At 44.5% G+C, this 24,114-nt stretch overlaps 2 protein-coding genes across 2 annotated transcripts; one reads left to right on the top strand and one right to left on the bottom strand.

The window, feature by feature from the left end:
* Positions 1–901: 901 nt before the first annotated feature.
* On the bottom strand, positions 902–1,894 carry LOC308242171 (solute carrier family 25 member 3-like; the record flags this gene model as incomplete). The annotated part of the gene is made up of 1 exon (XM_080656036.1): positions 902–1,894. The coding sequence occupies one exon, from the start codon at positions 1,892–1,894 to the stop codon at positions 902–904; it is 993 nt and encodes a 330-aa protein (XP_080512162.1).
* Positions 1,895–16,394: 14,500 nt separating this feature from the next.
* Positions 16,395–23,818, top strand: DMRTB1 (DMRT like family B with proline rich C-terminal 1; the record flags this gene model as incomplete). Its single annotated transcript, XM_080657115.1, has 4 exons — positions 16,395–16,953; positions 18,681–18,886; positions 22,042–22,291; positions 23,640–23,818. 4 exons carry the CDS (start codon positions 16,395–16,397, stop codon positions 23,702–23,704), a joined length of 1,080 nt encoding a protein of 359 aa, XP_080513241.1. The 3' UTR covers positions 23,705–23,818.
* Between the last annotated feature and the right edge of the window lie 296 nt (positions 23,819–24,114).

The raw sequence follows: 24,114 nt of genomic DNA, 5'->3' as shown, positions 1-24,114 counted from the left end.
TTCCAAAGTCACCAAAACCATTCTTTAAAATTCAACAAAAAATTGTTGGAATTTGTAGGGTTTTGTGTGTGTTAATGTTAGGGTGGTATGATCTTTGGATGGATGACTGTTGAAAGCTGAGTTATACAGAAGAAATAATAGAGAACAGAGGCTTTTTCTTTACATACTTATTTCCAAAGCCTGCCCTTCATCTCATTTTGGTTTTCCACATTGATCCAATTGTAGCACTTCCTGGAGAGAACTATGTCCTAACTAGCAACATCAGGAAGAGAATTGGACAAAGCAAAATGAGAAAATGCTCATGTCATTTCATCTCATGTCATGTCTCTTTGAAAACAATGAATACATTCTAAGGTATCAAGCACTAAGTCACAATTTAACCTTCTATTGCTTTTACTTGTAATGGACATGAACAGGAGATACCGAATGAGTCTATCTATTCAATAGGTGCACGATTTCTATTGAGATGAATACCATGTAACAGAATTTTAATTGGTTCCCTCTCCTGCATAGTTGTGATGACCTTAAAACCTCATTAGTAGGCTATTCAGTAGTGATGCTTGGATAATCTCCACTGGATGGCGAATCAAAGGAGATACAATCTAAAGACATGAAATTACCTAACATTAATTCCTGTTAAGAGATTTCCCCCCTATAATTGCTGAAAAACTATTGAGTTAAAGCCACCGCTGCCGACTCCCCAAAGATAATGGTTCAAACCCTCAAATCCCCTTGGATTGCCAAAAAAGAATCGATCGTTTAAAGAGAACAAGTACTGCACGTGAAATCACCTCTCCAAAAAACGTTAACATTTTACACACTAATAATGTCTGAACGCCATCTCCCACTGGATCGAAATGCGGGCCAGTGGTGGTGGCTACCGCACGTGACCAATCCACGCCTATTTCTGCTTCTTGAAGGATTCCGGCGCTTGAGGGACTGGAGGGCGAGGCAGCTTGAGATAGACCTTGACAGAGTCGTAGATGAACCACTGCAGCGCTGTCAGGGTGCCAATCATGATGATTCGGGCGAACAGGCCCTTCCACAAGCCCCCAAACCCCAGTCTGCGGAGAACTCCCAAGGCTGTGCTGCCTTTCTCCTTGTTCAACACGGAAACTACCGAGTCGGCCGGATGGGACACGATGGCGCAGAAGACGCCAGCAATGTAGCCGGCCACGAAGGTCACGGCGAGCTGCTCGGCTTTGGTGCACTGGCTCTGGGGCTTGGGCACCACGTACTTGTAGAGGGCCTCCACGGTGCGCTCGAAGCAGGCGAACTTCATCATGGTGTAGGGGATCTGCCTCATCCAGAGCGGCGCCACGCCCTTGTAGAAGGCCCACAGGCCCTCCTCGCCGTACATCCGGGGCACCGCGGCCCGCAGGGTTCGGGCATAGCCCGGCTGCGTCTGCACGCGGACCTTCACCGCCTCCATGGGCGACAGGGCCATGTCGGCGAAGAACTCGGCGCTGGCCGAGGCGGCCAGGTACAGGCCGGTTCTCCACTCGTAGGCCTTCTCCGGGCCCAGCAGCTCCGCGTAGCGGATCTTGAAGACCTCATAGAGGCCGAACTTGAAGAAGCCCTGCATGGAGTAGCCCAGGAAGGTGGGGGCCCAGCCTCGGGCCAGGCCGCGCAGCCCGTCGTCCTGCACCGTCACAGCGAAGCCGCTCAGGATGCCCTTGTATTTGCCCGGGTCCACCTGCATGCGGCACTTGACCAGGTCCAGGGGCACGATGGCCGTGTGCGTCAGCCCACAGCTCAGCATCCCGCCCAGGCCGCACAGGAGCAGGTATCTCGGAGAGCCGTATTCATAGCTTTGTTCCACCGAGACCGCCGCCCGCTTGCTTCTGCGCCCACTTTTTACGTGCAGGGGTTGGTTACCGCCACTGTCACACATGGCCACTCTCCGTCTAAGCACACAAGTCCCTTAGGCCTCCTTCCTCCCTCAAGAGCAGGTGCGCATGCGTAGTGAGCTTCCCCTGGAGCCGCCAAACCAACGGTCGCAGTGAGCGGGCGGCCCAGCCTGCGCCTACAGGGTTTCTGCCAATGCTCCAACCGCGCAGGCGCAGCTCCTACTGGCTGGGTTACGGTGAAGTCCTAAGTCCACTGGCGAGAGTTTAAGTAAGAATTGCACTGCGCGCCGCCCTCACACCCCCGCGAAGGCGCTTCTGGTAACAGCGGGAACCCCGCCCCTCAGCCCTTCTCAGCCAATGGTCCGCGGTCCCTAGGTCTTACCTTGGGCGCTTGTAAGGCTTTGTGTGCCCAGGTGGCAGCTCTGCTACTTAGTGCTCTACGAAGATACGGAAAAAGTAAACCAACAGGTACAAACATGAGTAAACACATGAATAGGCGAGTAAATAGATGAGGAGGTTGGCGAGAGGGTGAAGAGTCTCCATGCACCGTTGTCTTCCTGAGAGGCCTTTCTGGAGTCTCAGCTGTGCCCACTTAAAGTAATGGTCATCTCCATGGCAACAGAGTTTTCCATGGAGGAAATGGGCCGAGAGAACTAAGAATCTGGCGTTGGAGGCCCAGTCTTGAGGCTTCCAGCCTTACATAATAGTCATTTTTTTGGCTGTTGGTTTACTTTTTGTTTTTGTTTTTTATTCCTTATTGTTTAAAGTATTACATATGTCTCCTTTTCCCCCCATTGACCTCTCTCCGGCCACTCCCACCCCCCAGCACATGCCCTCACCCCCCTACTGTGTGTGTCCATTGGTTATGCTTATATGCACGCATACAAGTCCTTTGGTAGTCCTCTTAATCCCACCCACTCCCCTCTGAGGTTTAACGGTCTGTTCCATGTTTCTCTGTCTCTGGATCTATTTCTGTTCATCAGTTTATGTTGTTCACTATATTCACCAATGAGTGAGATCATGTGATATTTACCTTTCTCCGACTGGCTTATTTTTGCTTAGCATAATGCTCTCCAGGTCCATCCATGCTGTTTTGAATGGTAAAAGTTCCTTCTTTTTTACAGCAGCATAGTATTCCATTGTGTAGATGTACCATAGTTTTTTAACCCACTCATCTGCTGATGGGCACTTAGGGTGTTTCCAAATCTTAGCTATGGTGAATTTACATAAGTTCTTATCTGGCAGGTGGGGATGACATTTTCCTTCCCCCAACACTCATACTTCATTCCTATTTTCCCTCCAAGAAGCATGGAAGTAAACTGAGGGTGGGTGGGGAAGCTGGTTATTTTTATTCATTAGGTATTTTTTCATTGACTACTGAATGCCTGCCATGATTTTCAATATTATGAAAATAAGTCAGAAATCCTCTCTTCCCCATAGGGAACTTGCAGTCTCATTGGCCTGGAAAATGAGAACTAAGTGACTCCATGTGTAAATCGGTAGTATACATTCATTCACTCACCCACTGTATACTGGTCCTGAGCAGGGTTGGCGGTTTAGGAAAGAGCTAGATACATTCCTACGTACTTCTAAACAAGGAGATTTCAAAAATCAGTATTGTGTGATCAGTAATATAACAGACGTTTGAATAAAGTTCTAGATAAACAATGAGGAGCAACTGATTCTGCCTGATGAGGTTAAAGAAGACTTCCCAGAGGAGATGACAACATAGCTGCCTTGAAGGATGCATAGAAATCTGCCATGTAAATAAGAATAGAAAGGTAATTCCAGATAAGGGTAAACATGAGTGCATGACCTGTTGAGGAGAGGAGAGTAATTCAACATGGTGGAAACTCACAAGGGTTGAGTCTGGAAAAAAAAAGAATTGGGTCAAATTAGGAAAAGCCTTAATGCCTTGTTCAGGACTTTGACATGTTTTTCAGAAGTGACAACCATAGACAACCTGCATCAGAATCACCTGGGATGCTTTATTTAAAATCCCAGATAATATCCTAAGCTCTCTGATTGAGAATCTCTGAGGGTAGGGATATACAATTTTAATAAGCTCTCTTAAGTATATTCTTCATTAAACTTCACTAAATTTTGAAAACCACAGTATGTGGATGACAGAAGGTCAACGACTTACTTTAAGTTCCTCTGATCAAGAATTCAGTACTGCCCGGCCGGCATGGCTCAGTAGTTGAGCGTCAACCTATGAATCAGGAGAGTTCAATTCCCGGTTCAATTCCCAGTCAGAGCACATGTCCAGGTTGTGGGCTTGATCCCCAGTGTGGGGCATGCAGGAGGCGGCCGATCAATGATTCTCTCTCATCATTGATGTTCCTATCTCTCTTGCCCACTCCCTTCCTCTCTCAAATCAATAAAAATATATTTTTAAAAAAGATTTCAGTACTTAAATACTGAACTAGGTGTGTATACAACTCTGAAAATTCATCAAACTGTGCACTTAAGATTAGTGCACGTCTGTGTGTTTTACCATAATTTTTACACATGGCTGGTATAAATTTCTAACCACAAAGTAGGATAACGACCAGAGCAGAGGCAGATACAAATTTTCTCAATCAACATGTTTTATTGAACTCCTGTCCTTATTGTATTCTTATGCCAGTGTTAAATTAATTAAATGAGCAGAGCATTAGACTGAGGTGGTTCTGATGCCTCAGTAGCCTACCTAAGGGAACCAAAACCTAAACCTATAAACACCTCAAGGTTAAGAAACTGAAACTTAAGGACAGCCAACTAAGACAACCAACCACAAATAGCCAACCTAGGCTTTCCCAAATAAGGGAACCACTTAAGTTATAGCCAATAGAATAATTTCCTTCAGCATCTTCTCTATAAAAGCCTTTCCCCAGCTCCTGTCATTGGAGTACTTCTAGTTCTCATTTGGCGCTGCTTCATTGGAATCGATTTTTGCTCAGATAAACTCTTAAAATTTTTAATATGCTTCAGTTTATCTTTTAACACCAGTAAGTTCAATATTAAAGAGAAGACATTCTCCTTGAGTCATAGGGAAACAATTAGGGGGCAAAAAATCTTAGTACAATCGTTTGTGGCCCTGCAAAACTCAACTCACCCAACAAAATCTTATTCCTTAATATTTAATTTGGGGTAGGGAGAGGGAAAGGGGGACAGAAAAGGGTGATTAGAAAAAAAGTCTAAAAAGGCTCCTGGGGAAGAGGGCCAATAATGAATAAAAGGTTGAGAAACACTGCAATGTAGCATCCTCTTGGATATTCACAGGGTACATGAACATCTTAAAGAGAATTTCCATAGTAAAGAACTTTAACTTCATTCACTTAGGATTTCCTAATTTTATTGGATCTCAAACACCCTTTTTTATATGATACCTATTCACATTTTACAGGCATAGTCTTCCATGGAGCATATTTTGGGAAACACTGAACTGTATAAAAAATGGAACTTAGAGAAAATAAGGAGGGGAGGGCTAGAAGTAATAATAGCAGCTGCCACTTACTTAGGTCTCTATTTCCTAAAGGTGCAACTTAGATGTTTTGCTAGCATGTAACACAGATCACTGGCTATTTTATGAAAACAGAGGTTAATTCCCGGTTAAATCAATTTATCTCATTTGTATGAGCTACTTGTTCTGTGCCATTAAAATATTGTGAAATAACATGTACAAGTTGAAGAAAACAATCTAGGAATCTTCAGGACCAAAATGTTCTTGAATGATTCTTAGTTCAATAACTTGACTGCAACATAGCCATAAGGTTTTTAAAAACTGAATGTAGCCTGGAAGAATATTTTTGCCATTACAGAGTACACATCTACCGCTATGAAGTTTATCTCCGTGGTACTTATTTAATACAGGGCAACATTTCTGTTTTGAAATCATTATTTCACTTTTGCTGTGTTCTTCTTACTAACTTAACTAACAAGGCCACATATAGACTTTTATGTTCTCTTTGTTATAAAGAGAAGAGAGTTAAAATGTATTCATTCATTCAACAGATTTTTATTAAGTTCCTATTATGTGCCAGGCACATTTTAAATTAATATAACAAAGCAGAACTAATAATATCCTACATCGTCCCCAAACAGAACTTTAAAAATATATATATATTTTATTGATTTTTTACAGAGAGGAAGGGAGAAGGACAGAGAGCCAGAAACATCGATGAGAGAGAAACATCGATCAGCTGCCTACTGCACGCCCCCCACTGGGTATGTGCCCACAACCAAGGTACATGCCCTTGACCGGAATCGAACCTGGGACCCTTCAGTCCGCAGGCCGACGCTCCATCCACCAAGCCAAACCGGCTAGGGCCAGAATTTTCATAAGCTCTAAAACAGAATCATAGAGTGCACAGGTAACACAATAGCCAATGCTTCTTGAGTACCTACTCTTTGCCAGGTGATTTAAATATCTCTAGAACAACCATACAAAATACATATTCTTCCCATTTTATAGATATGAAGTGGCAGACACTGTTGTTGTCTACCCAAAAGCCAATTTCCTATTCCTCTCTGCTAACAGAACCTCTGCTTGTTCAAGTATCTGGCAGATTTTTTAAAATCTCTATATCATATTTGTTTACTTTCTTCTCATCACATTTTTATTTTCATGTAGGGTATTTTATTAATAGACCATAAATATTTAGGGCCATTAATGGTGTCTCCACTCCCATTACACAAATATCTATATGCAAGATGTGCTTATCCCTGTCCATGTTTTTGTGTATATCCTTCCACTTTCCTCTGCCAGTTCAAGTTGTCTTACAGAATCAGGAGCAAAGTATGTACACCAGCAAACTTTTCTTTATTAACCTACCTCTCTTATATTTTTCTGATAATTATAGTATTTAAGTAGTGTGCTAGACATTCATTTGTAGTTTAGACTGATAAATTGTCATTTTAAAAAACATTGCTTGCTTTGTTTATCTATCACCTCATTGTTCAGTGTTCTGTGTAGTCTCAGTGGGTATTGGCCAACTCATCAGTGAGAGTGAATTGGAGTAGTTACTTGAATTACTCTCTCAGCTTTAACATTTACAGTGAACTTAAGCAGGTGACTTCATCTGCCATCATGAATCTCTATATCCATCTAAGAATTTGGAGAATATAGTTTTTGGCATGTTGTTTTATTTTAAAATGCAAATGAAGGACAACTTAATGGACAGGGAAATTTAATATTTATTAACCACTACTATGAGTCAGTCACTATAATATAGTGGGAAAAGTCACAGCTTTGGGCAGAAATAAATTCTGAGTTCACTTTTTTTCTAACTGTGTGACCTTAGACAAATTATTTATCTCTTTCTGATATTTGTTTATTTCATTTAAAAATCTGTAATTAGTGTTAATTATAACATTTTAGAGATGTTATAAGAAGAGATAATACCTAGCACAAAATACCTAGCCCAATTCTATAAATGTCAATTATGTTACTCACCTGCCTTTTCTGGCCATCCTTAATCCTCACAGAACTCATGTTTCTGCAATGCTAATCTCTGCTGTTTCCCCTCCACTTGAGTGGATGATTTATTCAGTTAACTAAATTCCAACCGACTTCGATGATTTAGAATAGGAACTGAAGAAATCATCACTGGAAGAAATGTAAACTCCTTTAACAATGTCCCAGATGTGTCATGGCATAAAACAAGTAGGACAGAGATTACTCACCTGTGGCACAGAGATGAATAGGACAGACAACTGGACAAACTTCCTTTTCCCCCCAAAATAACCCTTCTAGCCTGGTTCCTTATTCAGTTGAATTCTAGCTTAGGTGACCAACTTAACAAGGTTTGCCTTGGACTCACCCAGTTGTGACCCTGAAAGTCCAGTGTCCCTGAACCCTCTCAATCCCAGGCAAATCAGAATGAATGGGAAATGCTGAACTGTATAAAAAATGGAGCTTAGAGAAAAAAAGGAGAGGGCTAGAGTAATAATACTATTAGGAGTCGGAACTGTGCCCACACTTCAGTTACTGCCAGCATACCACAGTATAAGAATCCCTGGCTTTGGAGCTAGGTATACCTGGGTCCAAATCCTGGCATATTCCACACCTAGCTATGACTCTTGTAAATGTTATTTAACTTTCTTGAGCCTCGGTGTCTATAAACTTCATCCTAGTCTTTTATGAATTTATAATGAAATTCACATTAATAAATCAAATTATAGCACAGTGCTTGCAATGGTGTAGGCTCTCAATGAATATTAGTTCTTTCCTTCCTGGCTTCCTTTTACTTATTAGTTTCATTATCCCCTGGGATACCATATTTCTTAAAATCCCTGTAATTTAAGGAAGGTGGGCATCAGGCAGTAGGGGGCACTGTTGCCACTATTCCTTTTTTCCTTCTGGCTTCTCTATGCCAGAGCAATAAAGTTTTAGTAAACCAATGATCAAAGATGGCTAAACTCTAAACCCACACTTGGTTTTAACTTATGCAAATGTGTCCCACATGCCTGAAATAATGTTTAGGGTGTATCAGGACCATTTTAAATGTTCTGCGTTTAATTTATAACCCTTCTCACTCCAGGAGATTTATGATGTTCCAGGGGGTCAAATGTTTATTCTTAGAATTATTTAACCCCAATCAACTAATTATTCTGATGAATTGTATACTTTTTTCTTTTTGTTTGACCAGACTGGAAACAATGACAGGCATTCAACTTGGATTTATTTGTAAAACTCTGACAGATTGGGAATTACGGAGTTCCTTAAACTGTCTCTGAAAATAAATATTCCTGGATAGTTAAAGGGGAAAGAGCAACAATCTCCAAACTCATTAAACTAAGTAAGTCTAACTATGTTTAAAGAAAATGTTGTAGGAGGTAATGATACTATATGCTTAGAAATCTTCATGCCTTTTTTTTTGCTTAAAGAATTATTTGTGCAAAGCAACATTAGTGCTCCTAGTGGTAATTGTTTACCTGGGGTGGGTTCTGGGGTAAAAGGTCATAAATAAAATAATTTTTATTAACTTTTCAGCATTCTTAAAATATTAAATGTCCAAAGGACTACATTTATCAAGCAGCATGTAAATAAACAACCCATGCCCTCTGGTTGGGATCTTAGAAGAATTTGATGATTTATGTATCACAGAAATGGTGTAACTTTAGTATATAATGACTTCCTTCTTTTTTTTCAACCTTATACAGCATTTTACTGGTAATTTACCTAATACGATAAATATGAAGATATTCCTATAAAGAGAACATCAATGCATTTGAAGCTTCAAAATGCAAACTGAGTTTTATTAGACTCTTCTAGCTAACATAATCAAGTAGTCAGATGAATATTTCCAATTCTAAAGCATGAAACAGTAAAGCATTAGAAAGACCTTAAATTTCAGGATACATTCAAGTTAGTGAAGGTAATCTAACCAACATGAGAAAAGGACCTGGGAATGTGGTGTATTTCCCATGGCAGTGTGAATTTGAGCTGCTTTTGAAAACTTGGTCTCTGGAAGTGGAAGGAGGACTGAAGGGACAGATCTCAAGTTCAGGGCTGTCCAACAGAAATACAATGCAAAACATATATATAATTTAAAATATTCTGGTAGCCACATTTAAAAAGTAAAAAAAAAACACATTAAAATAATGTTACTTAACACAATACATCCAAAATATCATTACTTCAGTATGCAGTCTATATGAAATTATTAATGAGATGTTTCACATTCTTTCATACTATATCTTTGAAATCTGGTATGTATTTTGTACTTTCAGCACATCTTAATTTGAATTGACCTCACATCAAGTGGTCAATAGCTACATGGGGGTAACAGTTATAGTATTGGACAGTTTAGGATTTTATCTATGCTAGGAGAGTCTGACTCTCCCCAAAAACGCTGTGCAGCTTAATCAAATCTTCTGGTTGGAGGTGGCCTTGGGTCAGTTAGAGATACACCTTTCTATTCATTTCCCATTCCCTTTCCCCTTCCTCCTCCTTGATACCATGTAATGAATGCTAACCATGTGCCAGATACTGGACACTGTGCTGAGCATTCTAAATGCATTATCTTATTAATCCTGCAAGAGATCTTACTTTATAGCTAAAGTAAATGAAATAACTAAATGATGGCAACATAGTGTAGGTTAAGAATAGAGACTTAGCCTGGCTGGTGTTGCTCAATGGTTGAGCATTGACCTATAAACCAGGTGGTCACAGTATGATTCCCTGTCAGGGCACATGCTCGGGTTGCAGACTTGATCCCCAGTAGGGGGACTGCAGGAGGCAGCCAATCAATGATTCTCTTCCATCATTGATGTTTCTCTCTCTCTCTCCCTTCCTCTCTGAAGTCAATAAAAATATATTTTTTAAAAAGACTGCCTTAGAGGCTATTTATATATGTGTCTGCCATTTCCTGTATACCTTGGATAAGAAATTTCTTAACTTCTCTAAGCTTCAGTTTTACCATTTGTCAAATGGAGACAATAAATGTACCTACCTTACAGATGTTGTTTTGTGGTTTAAATGAGACCATGCCTGCAAAACTGTAAGCATTCATGAAATATTAATATTATTTGGGGTAAATGGGGACACTGGACTTTGCAATACCTTGAAAATATTTTTACTACTGCTACTACTACTGAGACCCAAAGAAGTTAAATGATTTACCCAAGGTAACACAGCTAATAAGTAATGATCAGGCTCTCACCTAGTTTGCCTGTCTCTAGAGTAGTTTTTCTTGTCATCTGTTTATAGTAATAACATGGATTGAATTTTTACTGACTCTGTGACATAAAATGAAAAGGTCTCTTGAAAGATAAATTCCTGATCTCTGCTTGCCATTTTCATAGAAGAATTCAAGGGGAAATTCTGGGCTCTCTCACTCTCCTTTTAAAATAGGAATTTAGTGTTCTCTCTCTCTCTCTCTCTCTCTCTCTCTCTCTCTCTCAATAAATAGGAATTTAGTGTTCTAAGAAACTAGGTAAGAAACATACATAGAAAAAGGGAGATTAAATTTAATTTTCTTTGCTCCTTTGTTCTTTTTGACTCTAATCTCACTAGGGAAAAGTGCCCTACATGTTGTGTTAAATCAAATTTTCATTTCAACAAAGAACAGAGATATTAAAGCCATTATTCCCTTCTAATAATGTATTTATAGGGACAATTGCCTCATATCTTTTAAGACAAAAAATTATTGATATTTACAGAAATTTGATAGTACTATCAAAAGTACATGTATTGATACATATATTGTGAAAGTTTCTCTGTGTGTAAAAATACATTTTCCCATCAAATTAGCAAGTAAAAACCAAACCAAACAAATGTCAGTGCTACTGGGTCTAATTCAGCTAACAATGCCACTTTGAGCATGCCCTCTCTGCCCCAATCTTGTACTTTGTATCTGCTCCACAGAATTGTTTGTTCCTGTCTTTACCTATATATAGCTTCTTCAACTACTTTCTGTTTGATTTTCTATCACTCCTTTGTCTTCCATCACTGCTGCTTTGTACCTAGCCTCTTTATGATTCCTAGGAGATTCATAAGAACCAGTCAGCAGGGCTCCAGGGTTAGGAGGAACAACACTGCCTAGCATCGTACTAGTCCAGGGCCATGACGAACCTTGACTGTGTGCCCCATCTGGACCCCTCCCCTCAAACCCCACTTAACTCCATTTTTATACTGTCATACCTTCTGCAAGGTTATCTACTTATTGTTCCACGTTCTTAAAGAAAAACCAAGGGCAGGGGTTAGACGTCTGGATGTGTGGATTCTAGTTTGGCCTGCCTCTTGCCATGTCATTTTCTCTCCTTAGTCTTAGACAGCAACTCCCATCATTTCCCCCAAGATTCCCTCCAACACCTGGCTGTTGCTTAACCTCTACACCTCATCTCTCTCCAGTTTCCTGACCTCACTATTATAGCCACACTGTAGACCTTCCATGTTGTTCCCTCTGTCAGGAACACACCTTCCCTACTCCTGTACCTGGCTAATTCCTACTAATCCTTTAGACCTCAGCTTAGAAATCAGCCCTTCAAGGAAGTCTTCCTTGATTTCTTGATCTAGGTTATGACCCTCATGTGGGTTCCCATAGTATCCTGCCCCCTTCTTCACCCCCACCATTCCCCTTTTGTTTGGAATTGTTTACTGCATGGTTTGCCAGATAGAAAGTATGCCTAAAGGTAAGGATCCAGTCTTCTTACTTACTTCTGTGCTCCTTATGTTTAGCACATAGTTGGTACTCAATAACTACTGGCTGTTGGTGGAGGAAAACGACTAAGCTGGGTGTCCTAGGAAGTTTCCCCAGGTTGCTACCACCTTCACCCCCTTTTCCCTCAACTGTGACAGGATATGTAATAAGACAAACATTTCTATTCATCACCAAACTTTTCTTGAGGAGAGCACTGTGTTTATTTTAAAGAAATATTGAGTTAGCAGATATATGGTTAAGAATATGGACTCTGAGGATCCATTTCCTGTTTTTGAATTATGGCTCTGCCATTCAATGGCTATAAAACTTTGGGCAAGTTACTTAACCTCCTTAGGCCTTAGTTTCTTCATGTATAAAATGAGGGTGAAAATAATAGCACCTACCTTAGGGAGTTGTTGTGAGAATTAGATGCATTCATACACATAAAGGACTTAAGAATTACTGGCACATGTAGACACTTAGTGCTAGCTATTACTATTACTATTATCAAACAGTTAGGGATAGGGGTGAATTCAAGGAATCAAAGTTAATCCCCAAATTCTATTTCTCACGAGAGTGATCCTATTCACTTTGGGCTTTCTGTTTTGTATAATGTTTGGTGAAAATTGCTGAAGCCAAGTTGATTTACTGTGCCAATTATAACTTTGACATTGGCAGGAGGGGGAGGCAAGATTCATTTATACATTCAACAAATATTTACTGAATGTCGATTTTGTGCTAGACATAAAGGAAAATAAGATAGTCACAGCTGTTACAGAGCTCTCAAAAAATTTAGAAAAGAAAACTAGAGAGGCTGGATACGAGGGGTGGGGGGAGGAAAGGGAGGGCAGACAGTTTCCAGTGGGTGTAGCACAGCGGAAGAGGACCATGAGAGAACAGACATGCTATGGCAGGATTTTAAAGCATCGGGTATAGGATGTGTCATATAAATACTCCCCTCCATTCCCTACAAAATCTTCACTAAACTTTTCATTGCTCAGAGAGCCTGAAGAAGGGGAAGATAGCAGATATCTGGGTTATAGCTGCTGGGGGAAAGATGCTATTAGCAAAAAAGGCCTTCCTTACTCTTGTGTGCTACTAGTAAGGACATATTGCAGTACATACAATATTTGATGATTATAAATAACTAGAGGCCCCGTGCACGAAATTCGTGCATGTAGGTGGGGTGTCCCTCAGCCCAGCCTGCACCCTCTCCAATCTGGGACCCCTCGAGGGCAGTTGGACATCCCTCTCACAATCCAGGACTGCTGGCTCCCAGCTGCTCACCTGCCTGCCTTCCTGATTGCCCCTAACCGCTTCTGCCTGCCAGCCTGATCACTCTCCTGCCAGCCTGATTGATGCCTAACTGCTCCCCTGCCAGCCTGTTTGCCCCTAACTGCCCTCCCCTGCAGGCCTGGTCACCCCTAACTGCCCTTCCCTGCAGGCTTGGTCCCTCCCAACTGCCCTCCCCTGCTGGCCATCTTGTGGTGGCCATCTTGTGTCCACATGGGGGCAAGCCATCTTTGACCACATGGGGGCAGCCATCTTGTGTGTTGGGAGTGATGGTCAATTTGCATATTACTCTTTTATTAGATAGGATACCGCATGCATTGCATAATATAGGGCTCTTTACAATTAATATGAATTAAACATTATCAATAGCAACCATATTAACTAAAGAGAAAAAACATTATTCAAGGTAGAAAACTTGGGACTCTGAGGGAAAAGGGGACATAAATGAAGCTGTGAGTCAGATATGACCACCATCCTGCCCTTTCATGGTTAATTAGTCTAACTGCTGATTCCTTGGCAATTATAACTTATAATTTTATAAACCACTGCTTATGACATTGCAGACTTTCTTAAACATAAATTTCCTATGGGAGGTGGGGTTTAATGGGGGAATAAGGACACATATGTAATACCTTAATCAATAAAGAAATTTAAAAAAACACACAAAAACATAAATTTCCTAAGGTTAGGTGTAGGGAAGGAAAGGGAATGTTGTGTACTTATTGCTCCCATCCTTTTGACTTCCAGTTTTTCACATTTATGTCATTGCCATCTGTTACCACTTTTTTAAGGAACAACTTAAAGAAATGTATATAGTAGAAAAGCAGCAGCCTAAGAAGTAATCAGTCCTCAAGCTAAATAAAACAAAACTATCAATTTGTCTGAATTTCCAAGAGTGAAATAAATAAAGCTCTGTTGGAATTTACCTACACAAATTGAGACTTTGGCAAGGAAGAGAAATAAACTGGTCTTTTTTTCTTCTTAGATTTATTTACTGTATAAACTCTGGGGTTTCTACATCTTACAATGTGACTACTGATTAAAAAGATATATGGTTGTTTATTAATATTCTCAAAACACTATGCAAACTCACATCACCTTGGGTATATTTTACCCCTAATGCTATAAAGTAAATATGGAAGCATTTTATAGTTAACAAGGCTAAAATATGTTAATTCATATAGTTGGCTTCAAATAGGATTTACTTTAAATCATTAATAGTAAGATGAAGAGAGCATGGGTGCTCAGGCATAAAATATATATGAGTGGTTTTCTTTTTTAGGCCCTATCATCTGATGTCACCTGATGTTAAAAATTTAAATTTGATAATGCAGAAAATGACCTTACAATTTGCAATATCATTAAACAATGAAGCTAATGATCCAGATTTTTGACAGTAGTACTGAAACTATGATTTTTAAGTACCACTTTCAAATGACAGGATTGTGAAAAATTTGATATTTTGAATTGGGTAGAGTCAGAAAAGAGCTTGCTTGTCCTTTGATCTATGGGACCATGTTTTTAAAACAAAAAATTAAGAGAGAATCCTAGCCTGTCTAGCTAAATGGTTAGAGCATTGGCCCTTGGACTGAAGGGTTGTGGTTCTGACTCTGGTCAAAGGCATGTACCTCGGTTGCAGGCTCTGTCTTTGGCCCAGGTTGGGGTACATGGGAGAAGCAACCAATGGATGTGTCTCTCTCACATCGATGTTTCTTTCACTCTGTCTCTCCCCCTCCCTTCCACTCTCTCTAAAAATCAATGGAAAAAATATCCTTGGGCGAGGATTAACAACAACAACAAAAAATTAAGATAGAGGATATTAGAGCAAAGCAGAGACAAACCTAGATTTCTTTAAATGGATGTAAAATTACCAGTGAAATTCCTGAAGGGCCAAATAATACAGAAGGATATACTCTTGCCCTCTTAATAAGATAGGAATATATTTCTTTAAAGCAGAAAAAAAAAAAAAAGGCTTTAGAAACTCCTTTACAAAAGCCTCCCAGTATCTAACCGGCCTCAGTATGGCACAGTCTCCTATTCCCAGGCGGCCGGTGAGACATGCATAGTCAGCTGCAACCAGAGGCCCAGGAAAACCCAGGCGGGCACGAGGCCTCAGCTTCTGCCCTCTGCCCCCAGAGAGAGTTTCAGAGAAAGGCAGTTTAAAGGGCACGTTTTCATCAGGTGTTAACCACAACTACCTCCTTAAATATGTTTGATTCTATGACTATAAGCTTTCAACTTAGGTGTGAGTGGCCCACTTCTGGGAACCTAAAAAAGACAAAGACCTCAGGTGTCACAAATGTCTATCAAATAAGAAAATGAAGTGATTTGGGAAACTATGAAATTCATGCCAGCTTTTCAGATGTCCCAAGATTTGGATCGCTTTACAGGTATAACTAAATTCATGGCAAAGTTAAGCAATGATTCAAACGCATGCTAAAATGCCCTGAGTCTATTTACTTTAAAGCATTCTAAGTATGCTTTACTTTGGAAAGCATCGATAGCAATGAACTCCTATACCAACAAGACTCTTAAATGGGAACTACTCATAGGATGCACCCTTGAGCAACGATCACACTGCACCGTGCTCTTGAGAATATTCTAGAAGCATCACTGGGAAGGGCTGCTTCTCTGCAGGGTAGAGAAATGAAGTGCAGAGGAGGCAGCTGCTTTGGAGGGAGAAACACGGCTTGCGTCTTAGAATGCTTTCCTACTGGAATGGCTTTGCCGAGAGCTGAGTTCCTGGAGCTTTAAATCCATGGACCACTGCACATCACTGCGCCGACTGCACCGACTAACGTCACAAACCACCTGTCTCGGGGGTAACAAGAATAGAAACTTTGGAAAATTAAATGCCTGAACCTTCAGATAATCCAGATGACATACATGCAATAGCATTTCACGTAAAATTTATTTAACCCCCTGCATCGAATTAAGGCACAGAAACTCCAAAATTTGCACCCCCTCCAAAGTTGGGAAAATGCAAGGGTCTTGCGGCAGTTCCGGGGATGTACTCAGAACCACTTTGTTACAAGTGTATCCAGTGTCCCCAGCAGCAGGGACTTCTGGGGCTCGGCTTCGCCGCTTCACTTGCTCTGCAGCTCCCAGAGGTGGCGGTTGTGCTATGAAGGCAGACCCCGCCAAGGTGGCCAACAAGATGCTGCGCACCCCCAACTGCTCGCGGTGCCGGAACCATGGGTACCTGGTGGCAGTCAAGGGCCATGCGGGCAAGTGTCGCTGGAAGCAGTGCAATTGCGAGAAGTGCTATCTCATCACCGAACGCCAGAAGATCATGGCCGCGCAGAAGATGCTCAAGAAGCAGGCCTCTGAAGAGGACCGGGAGCTGGCCTCAAGGGCCGCGGCCATCGCCCCGGCCTCCAGCCTCCGCCCGCTGCCTCCGCTCACCGCTTCTGGAGACTTGGAGCCGGGCCCCGAGGGCCGCGCGGCCGCCTACTTGCTGGAGAGACCCCCTCGCGGCCCAAGCCCGGGCCCGAGTGCCTTCCAGCCAGTCATGGGCGGCCGCGGCCACATGGGCCCGAATGACGGGGCAGCCGTGGCCAGGCCCAGTTTCGTGAGGCCCCAACTCGGGGCGGAGGCCGCAGGCCAGGGAGGTTCCGGTCCCCTGGAGCCGAGCAGGCCTCTGCAACCCATGCCCAGGCCGCCCCCGCCGCCATTCGCCTTCGGTAAGACCCCCAGGCCCCATGTGACCTTCTTGTGCCATCGGTTCCTCTCAGGGCTGCATCCTCCTTGCACCTCATGTTCGTGTACCTGGAGTAACTTGGGGTGGGGGTGGGGAAATACTTTCTGAGTTAAATTTGCTTTCAGAAACCTTTCTCCACATACGGATTTGGATTGTGTGCCTTTTTGCATAAAGGTAAAAGAGATAGAAAAGAATGGGTGGTGAAGATGGCTTTCAATATTTAGCTACAATTTTTGCCTTTCCATCTTGCAAGAAAAAAAAATGGCCTCCAGTCCACTTAGCTGGGAGTCTTGTGGAGACATTGGCCCTACTGCGCTTGCGCATCTCTTCCGGCTCTTTTCTTGGGCTGCAGGCACCTCCCCCACAGAAAGAATGTCTCTGTGGGTGGGCCAGCGCCATGCTGACCGCGCCTGCGCACTTTCCCCCATTTCCAGTAGCTGGAGGCTTTTCCCAGAAGACCTCCCTTCCTCTGTGCCTTGCTCCAACCCGCCTGCGCGCTCTTTCCCGCTCTTTTTTTGGGCGGGAGGCTACCAATGGCAGGACTTCCTGCGGACGGATGGGCTTGCTAAACTATGACTGCGCCTGCGCACCCTTCTCTTTCTGAAGGCCCCGCCCTACATCGGAGCCCTGGCCTAGTGCACCTGCGCACCTCATTTTGTACCCTTTCCCTGGGCGTGGGTGGGGATGCGACAGCCTTTTTGCTCCATTAAGGAGAAGAAGATAGTTCATTGAGATATTGCCTATTTTTTCTCCTGCCCACCACGTGCATAAGTTACAATGTTCTTTATGTAACAATGTAAATTATGCTTTCACTATTAAAGTACTATAGGTCACATGTAGGTCTGAGGCTTTTAAAAAACGGCCGTTTGAAAGTGCAGACCCCTGTTGGTGTTCCCTGTGGTGTGCAATAGAAAGAGCACAAGTGCGAGTCAGGTGACTGGGGGCTGCTCACTCTGTCACATTAGGCAAGCTGCTTGGTTCTGGGTCAGTCTCCCGTGTGTGTGCTAAGGAGATTGGCCTGGGTGCTACCCGTAGGCCATTTCTGTCTTCTGGGATATTCTAGGAAAATCTGGTCCCCGGGAACTAGATGAGGAGGACAGACCTGAAATAGCAGTCCTATCGGAGGATACCTTTCCACTGGCACAGTGCTTCCTTATTTCCATCTCTCCACGCCCAGGGGCTGAGCACTCAACTGCCAGACATAGTGGCAAAAGGTGCGAGGGAGTCAGATTCCTTCCCTAAGCATCTTGTCCTTGTGAGAGGAGCAGCACTAATAAAGATTCACACATCAGTGTAGCTCTCATAGTTAACGGTTTAGCTGAGGTCTTAAGGAGGAGGAGATGCTGAGGACTGAGTGCTTAGGGGGCAAAGTGAGTTGAAGGGAGAGCCCTCCAAGGTTAGGGAAGAGTGTCTGCAAGGGCTTTGAGGGGGATGCGAAAGAGAAGAAGCTGCCAGGTTCTCGCACTGGAGGAGGCTGGAGGGGAGGCAGGGTCGGCCGCCTGGGGCTTCATGGCTATGCTGAGGACTTTTTCTAAGAATGTGGGACAGGGCTGAACAGTGTAAAAAGCAGGGATGGTGCAAAGCATAATGGATGTGGGAGCTCTTTGTAAATGGATCTGAATGTTTATCCCGTCTTTGGACAGTACTGTGATGCTTTTCCCCCCTCGCTCTTTGTGTTTTTAATACTTCTTCCATTGCTTGCTCTTTCAGGGCTCTCTCTGAGCATCAACTCGAATGCTATGGTGCGGTCCGAGTTCCTGGAGAGAGAGCCTTCCAAGCTGTATCCCAGCTGCTCCAACATGTACTCCTATCGCCCATTCCTGATGGGCTACCAGGATCCATCCCCAGGCGTGGGGATCTCCCTGCAGCAGGGCTTCCGGCATGTGTCCTTCAGCCACTACCATGGAGGAGGCTCGGTGAGTCCCATCCCAACCCCTTTCTGGGTTCCTCCTTATCCCATCTGCTCTGCTGCTCTTACGTATGCTCAATCCCAGAAAGCCATTGGTGTGCCCACTCTGTGCCAGGCCCCTTGGCCTGTACAGTGTGCACTTCGGGGAGGGCACACACGTAGATGCGTCTCATCATGTGTAGACAGGTCAGCTTGAGCTGTGGCATTTGCTGTTCAGAGCTGTAGGCTAAAGGCCCTGGGAGCTCAGGCAAGAAGGAATGCAGACACGTAGGTAAACCTGGGAACACTGACAAGTGACCCCCAGCCTGGACTCGTGGAATGCTGGGGCCACAAGGGCTCTTCGTTATGCTGCTGCCGGGAAGGAAATACCACTGTCCTGGTGCCATATAGTTGAGGGCAGAGCCAGGAGCAGCTGTGGGCCCCCTGCCCCAGGGTATGGCCCACTGAAGACTGCAGAGCATTTTCAAGAGGAAGTGGCATTTAAGCTTAGTCATGAAAAATATGGAAACCTTTCCCCAAACACCTATCACCTAAGGATCTATGTGTTGAAAGAAGGAATGAGATGTAACCCTTTTATGAAGTCAGTGGTGAGTTACTAACTGGTGTGCTCTGTAAGCCTGAAGTTTTGAATAATGACGGTAAGTCAGGCCATCCCTGTTGTAGGAGATACACATCAGGGTGACCAGGTTTTGTGACTTTGGTTGCCAGCTCCTTCCAGACCAGAATAGTTTAAAGCCCTCTCCTTTGTGGCAACTCCTGATGGACATCAGAGTAACAGGATAGTGAAAGGCCTGTGTGACAGTCCTGACTTTGGGCCCATAAGGCTGAATCTCTGGGGGAGGTTGGCTCAAATGCAGCTCAAGTGCATGGGAATGTAGATCACCATTACCTCAGAGCTAAAAGCCTAATCCTCGGGTTATAGAAATGTTTCCCCTTGGGTAGAGGAGAGTGGGGGGAGGACAGGCTTCTTTGGTTTAATGTGGAAAGCAATAAAGAAGAAAGATGAAAGCTTGACAGTCACATAATGGAGCCATTGGCCACAGAGTGTGGAGCCAGTACTGTGGGATTCTAGCTCTGTCCAGGCAGGTCAGGCACACAGCATGCTGGGTCCCCACTCTTGCTTCAGCCTCAATAGTATCTCTTCTCTCTTTTAGATATTGTAAACTTTTATTTATAAATCATTTTCCATTGTTCAAGGGGGGAAAGTCTGAAAACCACTGGTCTTGATCATTTCTAGGGTGCCTACCCACCTCTAGTTGAGCCTTCAAAGCACGTGTTATTATTCCATTGCAGGGTAGAGGAAGAAGGCTCAGAGAAGTTATGGGTTTGTCCAATGTCACAGAACTAGTGAGTGAGGCATTGGGATCAAAATTGCACAGCAGATTAGTGACAGAACAGGATGCATACCTGCATTGCCCTGACTTTGGAGCCCAGGTGCTTTCTGCTACCCTGAGAGGTAAACAAAACTCTCCCCACTGCCCTGCCCCACCTGAAATCTGTGGGTGCTGGCCACCCCCTTGCAGCCCAGAGACAGCATGGCATCTCTAGCCTCCACACAAAGAGAGGGGTTCTGGCCAAGTGGAGCACGCTCCCACCGTCTGCTCACACAGAAGCCTGGCGTCCAGAGCAGCGCTCTGATTGACAGGCCTGCCAGACGGCCATTGTTAAGAGTGTGATCTCAGTTGGTTTATCTGGGCCTGAGCTGGCACCACAGGCCCCAGGCAGGAGCTGTGATCCAGGGAGAAACAGCCAAATAGCTTGGAATTAAAGGGCTAATAACCCCCCTCCGACCCTTTCCTGTCTGGATAGTGGATCCAACATTTATTTGTAAAGCTGTTTCAAACCCAAGAGCCCATGAATTGCTTTCAACCTTGTCCTGCTCCCCCTGCCCAGGCTCCGAGGTAACCCCAAGAGACGTCTTCCACTTTTTATTTCTGTCTCTGTCCCACCTGCTGCTGCTTTGCTTCTTTAGTTCTCCTCTCACAAAAGATCACAGTCCTGGAGTTGGACAGACCTGGGTCCATTCGTACTTCTTTTTACTAGTCTATGGCCTGGGGAAGTTACCTACCTCTGAGGACCTCACTCAGCTCCTCGACTGAACAACAGGGGTGCGAGTACCTATCTCACAGGGCCATCGATAGAGTAAGGTGTGATGCATGTCAAGTGCCTGCACAGGATCTGGCATGTAGTAGGTACTTGAAAGTAGGCTTTCTTCCCTTCTTTGTAGTCAAATTAAGTTAGGACATGCTGGGTTAATCTAAGGAGATTTTTGCAGACTGCCTCACGGCTTTAATGTGCTTACATGTGACTCACCATTGTGGTGAGTCAATATGTGGAGTTTTTCAAACTCCCTTGACAAAGAACACTTAAAGGCACTTAAAAATAATCTTGTAGGACGCGAAGGTTCTCTGGAACACAGCTTGTGAAGTGCTGCTCTGATGTATCTGGATGGAGAAGTAAATAATAGGAACTACCCCTGACATTCATTCCTACCTTTTATTACATTCATGTCTTAGATGAACTTTGAGCTGTGTAGGCATCACCCCTCTAGATCCCTTTCTTCCAGCCTTGGGGTCCTAGGTCATGGGTTGGCTTCCATCTTCTGAAGAAGCAGCAGAAGCACAGAATGGCTGATGGCTGAAGCCACTTTTCCTGAGGTCACCCAGCTTTTCTGACTCAGTAACAGCTGCACAACACCCAGGAGAAGGCCCTGACTCTTGAGTCTAAGTCATTCCCGACCATGGGACACAGGTGGTTGGGAATGCACAGGGACCCTGGCCTCGCACAGAGCAGTCGGGTCAGACAGACGTGGGACCCAGTTCTGCCTCCGCCACTCACCAGCTCTGTGGCCCTGGGGCTGTAGCTTCATTCGCTGACCCTGATTTTCATCATTACAATGAGGACCATAGGATGAAATGAGGTAACGGATCTAAGCTAGAGAGAGGGCTCAGTCAGGGTGACCGAATGGCTGTTCCCAGGCTTATCTGCGGTGCGCCTGTGTGCCTCCTTCCCTTCAATCATTTGTTTGCTGAACCCCTCATTTCAAGTGCCTTGTGTCCAGCCCCTGGGAGCCCCCCAGTTTGAGAGAACAGATCATGTTTGATCAGCCCATCAGGCTAACGCTCTCCCCTGTCTGGCTTCTCTGCTGAGTGCACCCTGCAGGTGCCGGAGCCAGTGGAAAACTTCCAGCCGAGCTATCCCCCGCTGCCGCCGCCACCGCTGCAGCCACTGCTGCCGCCACCATCACCCCTGCTGCCACCCCCGCTGCTGCCGCCACCACTATCACCACCGCCCCCGGTCCTCCCACCAGGCTTCCTCTCTGGCATCCATTTCCTTCCACCACCGCCGCCGCCGCCGCCACCAGCATCTTTCTCACTGACCATCCTGTCTGATGTGGACCAGGAGAACATGGGTAAGAGCACCAGTCTTCTGGCTTGTGGGGGAGCCAGGGAGACTTTCTGGAGGAAGGGGGATAATCAAAATAGATGTGGAGAGAGGGGAGATGGAGAACGGAATTAAAATGTGCTGGGCCTGGGAGAAGTGTTTTCCTTACACCCCTCCCCTAAATTCTGTGGGCAGGCATCAAGGAGGTGGGCCCCCTTTCTCAGGTGAGGAAACCAATAGAGCCCATAGGGGTTCTTGTAGATATAAATGGCAGATCTCAGATTTCAACAGGATTATGTGTCTGGCTCTATTAGTGCCCCTGGGCAAAGATGTGGAGGGAGGTGTGTACGTAGTGTGCTCAGAACAGAGGTGCCAGGCCTCTGGCTAGGGAAACTACCAATGCCGAGCCTGGAACAGCAGCAGGAGCCAGTTTGGGTCTGGCAGGGGTGATTCCTCTCCTCAGGCCACTCTGGAGAGAGAACCTGCCCAGGAGCCAGAGACCCTGTCCTTAGCTCTGCCGCGGTGCACTGGGTGACCTTAGTCACGCACACGCCCTCCTCTAGGACCATTTCATCTGTAACGTGGGCCCTGTGAAGGCCAACTGAAATTTTAGATGTGAAAGTGCTTTGAGGAATTTGTTTTTTCAGGGCCCTTTGCAGAATGAGTTTAACCATCTCTGGGTTGTGTTACTTTTATGTTCAAGGATTTTTTTCCCTTTTACTCCTCCCCCGAGGTTAGTCTGGTGATGTCCTCATTTTACTGAAGAGGAAACTGAGGCCTGTTGCACACCTGCTGGGTGTGAGATGCCTACACCTGTTAGCTGGAGAGATGGTCTAGTGTGGCATGAAGCATGCTGGCCCTGGTGCTGGACGGCCTGGGCATAAGTCCTGGCTCCAGCACTTACCAGCTGTGTGACCGTGGGCAAGCAAAGCCACTCCTTGGTGCCTCCGTTTCTGTATCTGTCAAAGTGGACTGATAATGCATCCTACCTCATGAGGTTATTCTGAGGCTTAACCAGAACGTGAAATGATGAAGCCATTAGTGGGAGTTAGTTCTCACAGTTTCCCCTGCTCCCGTGCTGACCTGATGTTGCAAGGTGGGTATCATTTCATTTACAGAAGGAGGAACTGGGGTCCAGAGCTCCAGGGTAGCTTGTCTCATGCCACCCAGCCTGTGGCAGGCAGAACTGGAGTTTGAACTTGAGCCTGTATCACATGAGGACTAGAATTCCAGTCTCCTGACACCGAGCAAATCCAAGGCAAATTCATTCTCCTTAGGGCCTGGGAATGATGAGAATGCCTTGTAGAAAGCTTACACCTGAAAAGAGGCAATTTTTCCTATTTCTAAATGCATTCCCTCTTTTTTGTTCTTTGCAGATGACCAGGTTGCAGGGATGCCTCATGAGCCCAGCCAGCCATCGTCTCAGGAGCAGTCTGACTAGGCCCCGGGCCTCTGGCCAGCAAAATGGGGCATTGGGAGGGTGACAGCAATGATTTTCTTGTCTGTGTTCAGTGATGTATAGGGAGGGTGGGCAGTGATAGACATAAAATAGAGTTAATTCCCATTTCAAGATAGGAGGAAATAGGGAGGTTTCTAAGTTTCAATCCTGAAATGTGAGCTGGAACAAGAGAATGGAGGATGAAGTTAACCAGGGGAGGACCAGGACTCTGAGGAGTGGGGGCTGGTGAGAACGCCCATTTAGGAATGAATTTAACCATCTCTGGCTGTGCTACCCGTTGGTGACTCGCCCTCAGAAGCGTTCTTTGATTTCCTCAGGCCCCACTGCAAGACAGGAGGCACCATGTATTCCAGCCTTCTGCCTCCGCCTGGTCCCCGGGGCTGGCAGCACAA

The sequence above is a fragment of the Plecotus auritus genome (genome assembly GCF_963455305.1).
Source record: "Plecotus auritus genome assembly, chromosome: 2".
Lineage (NCBI taxonomy): Eukaryota > Metazoa > Chordata > Mammalia > Chiroptera > Vespertilionidae > Plecotus > Plecotus auritus.
This window is presented reverse-complemented; position numbering and strand designations above follow the sequence as displayed.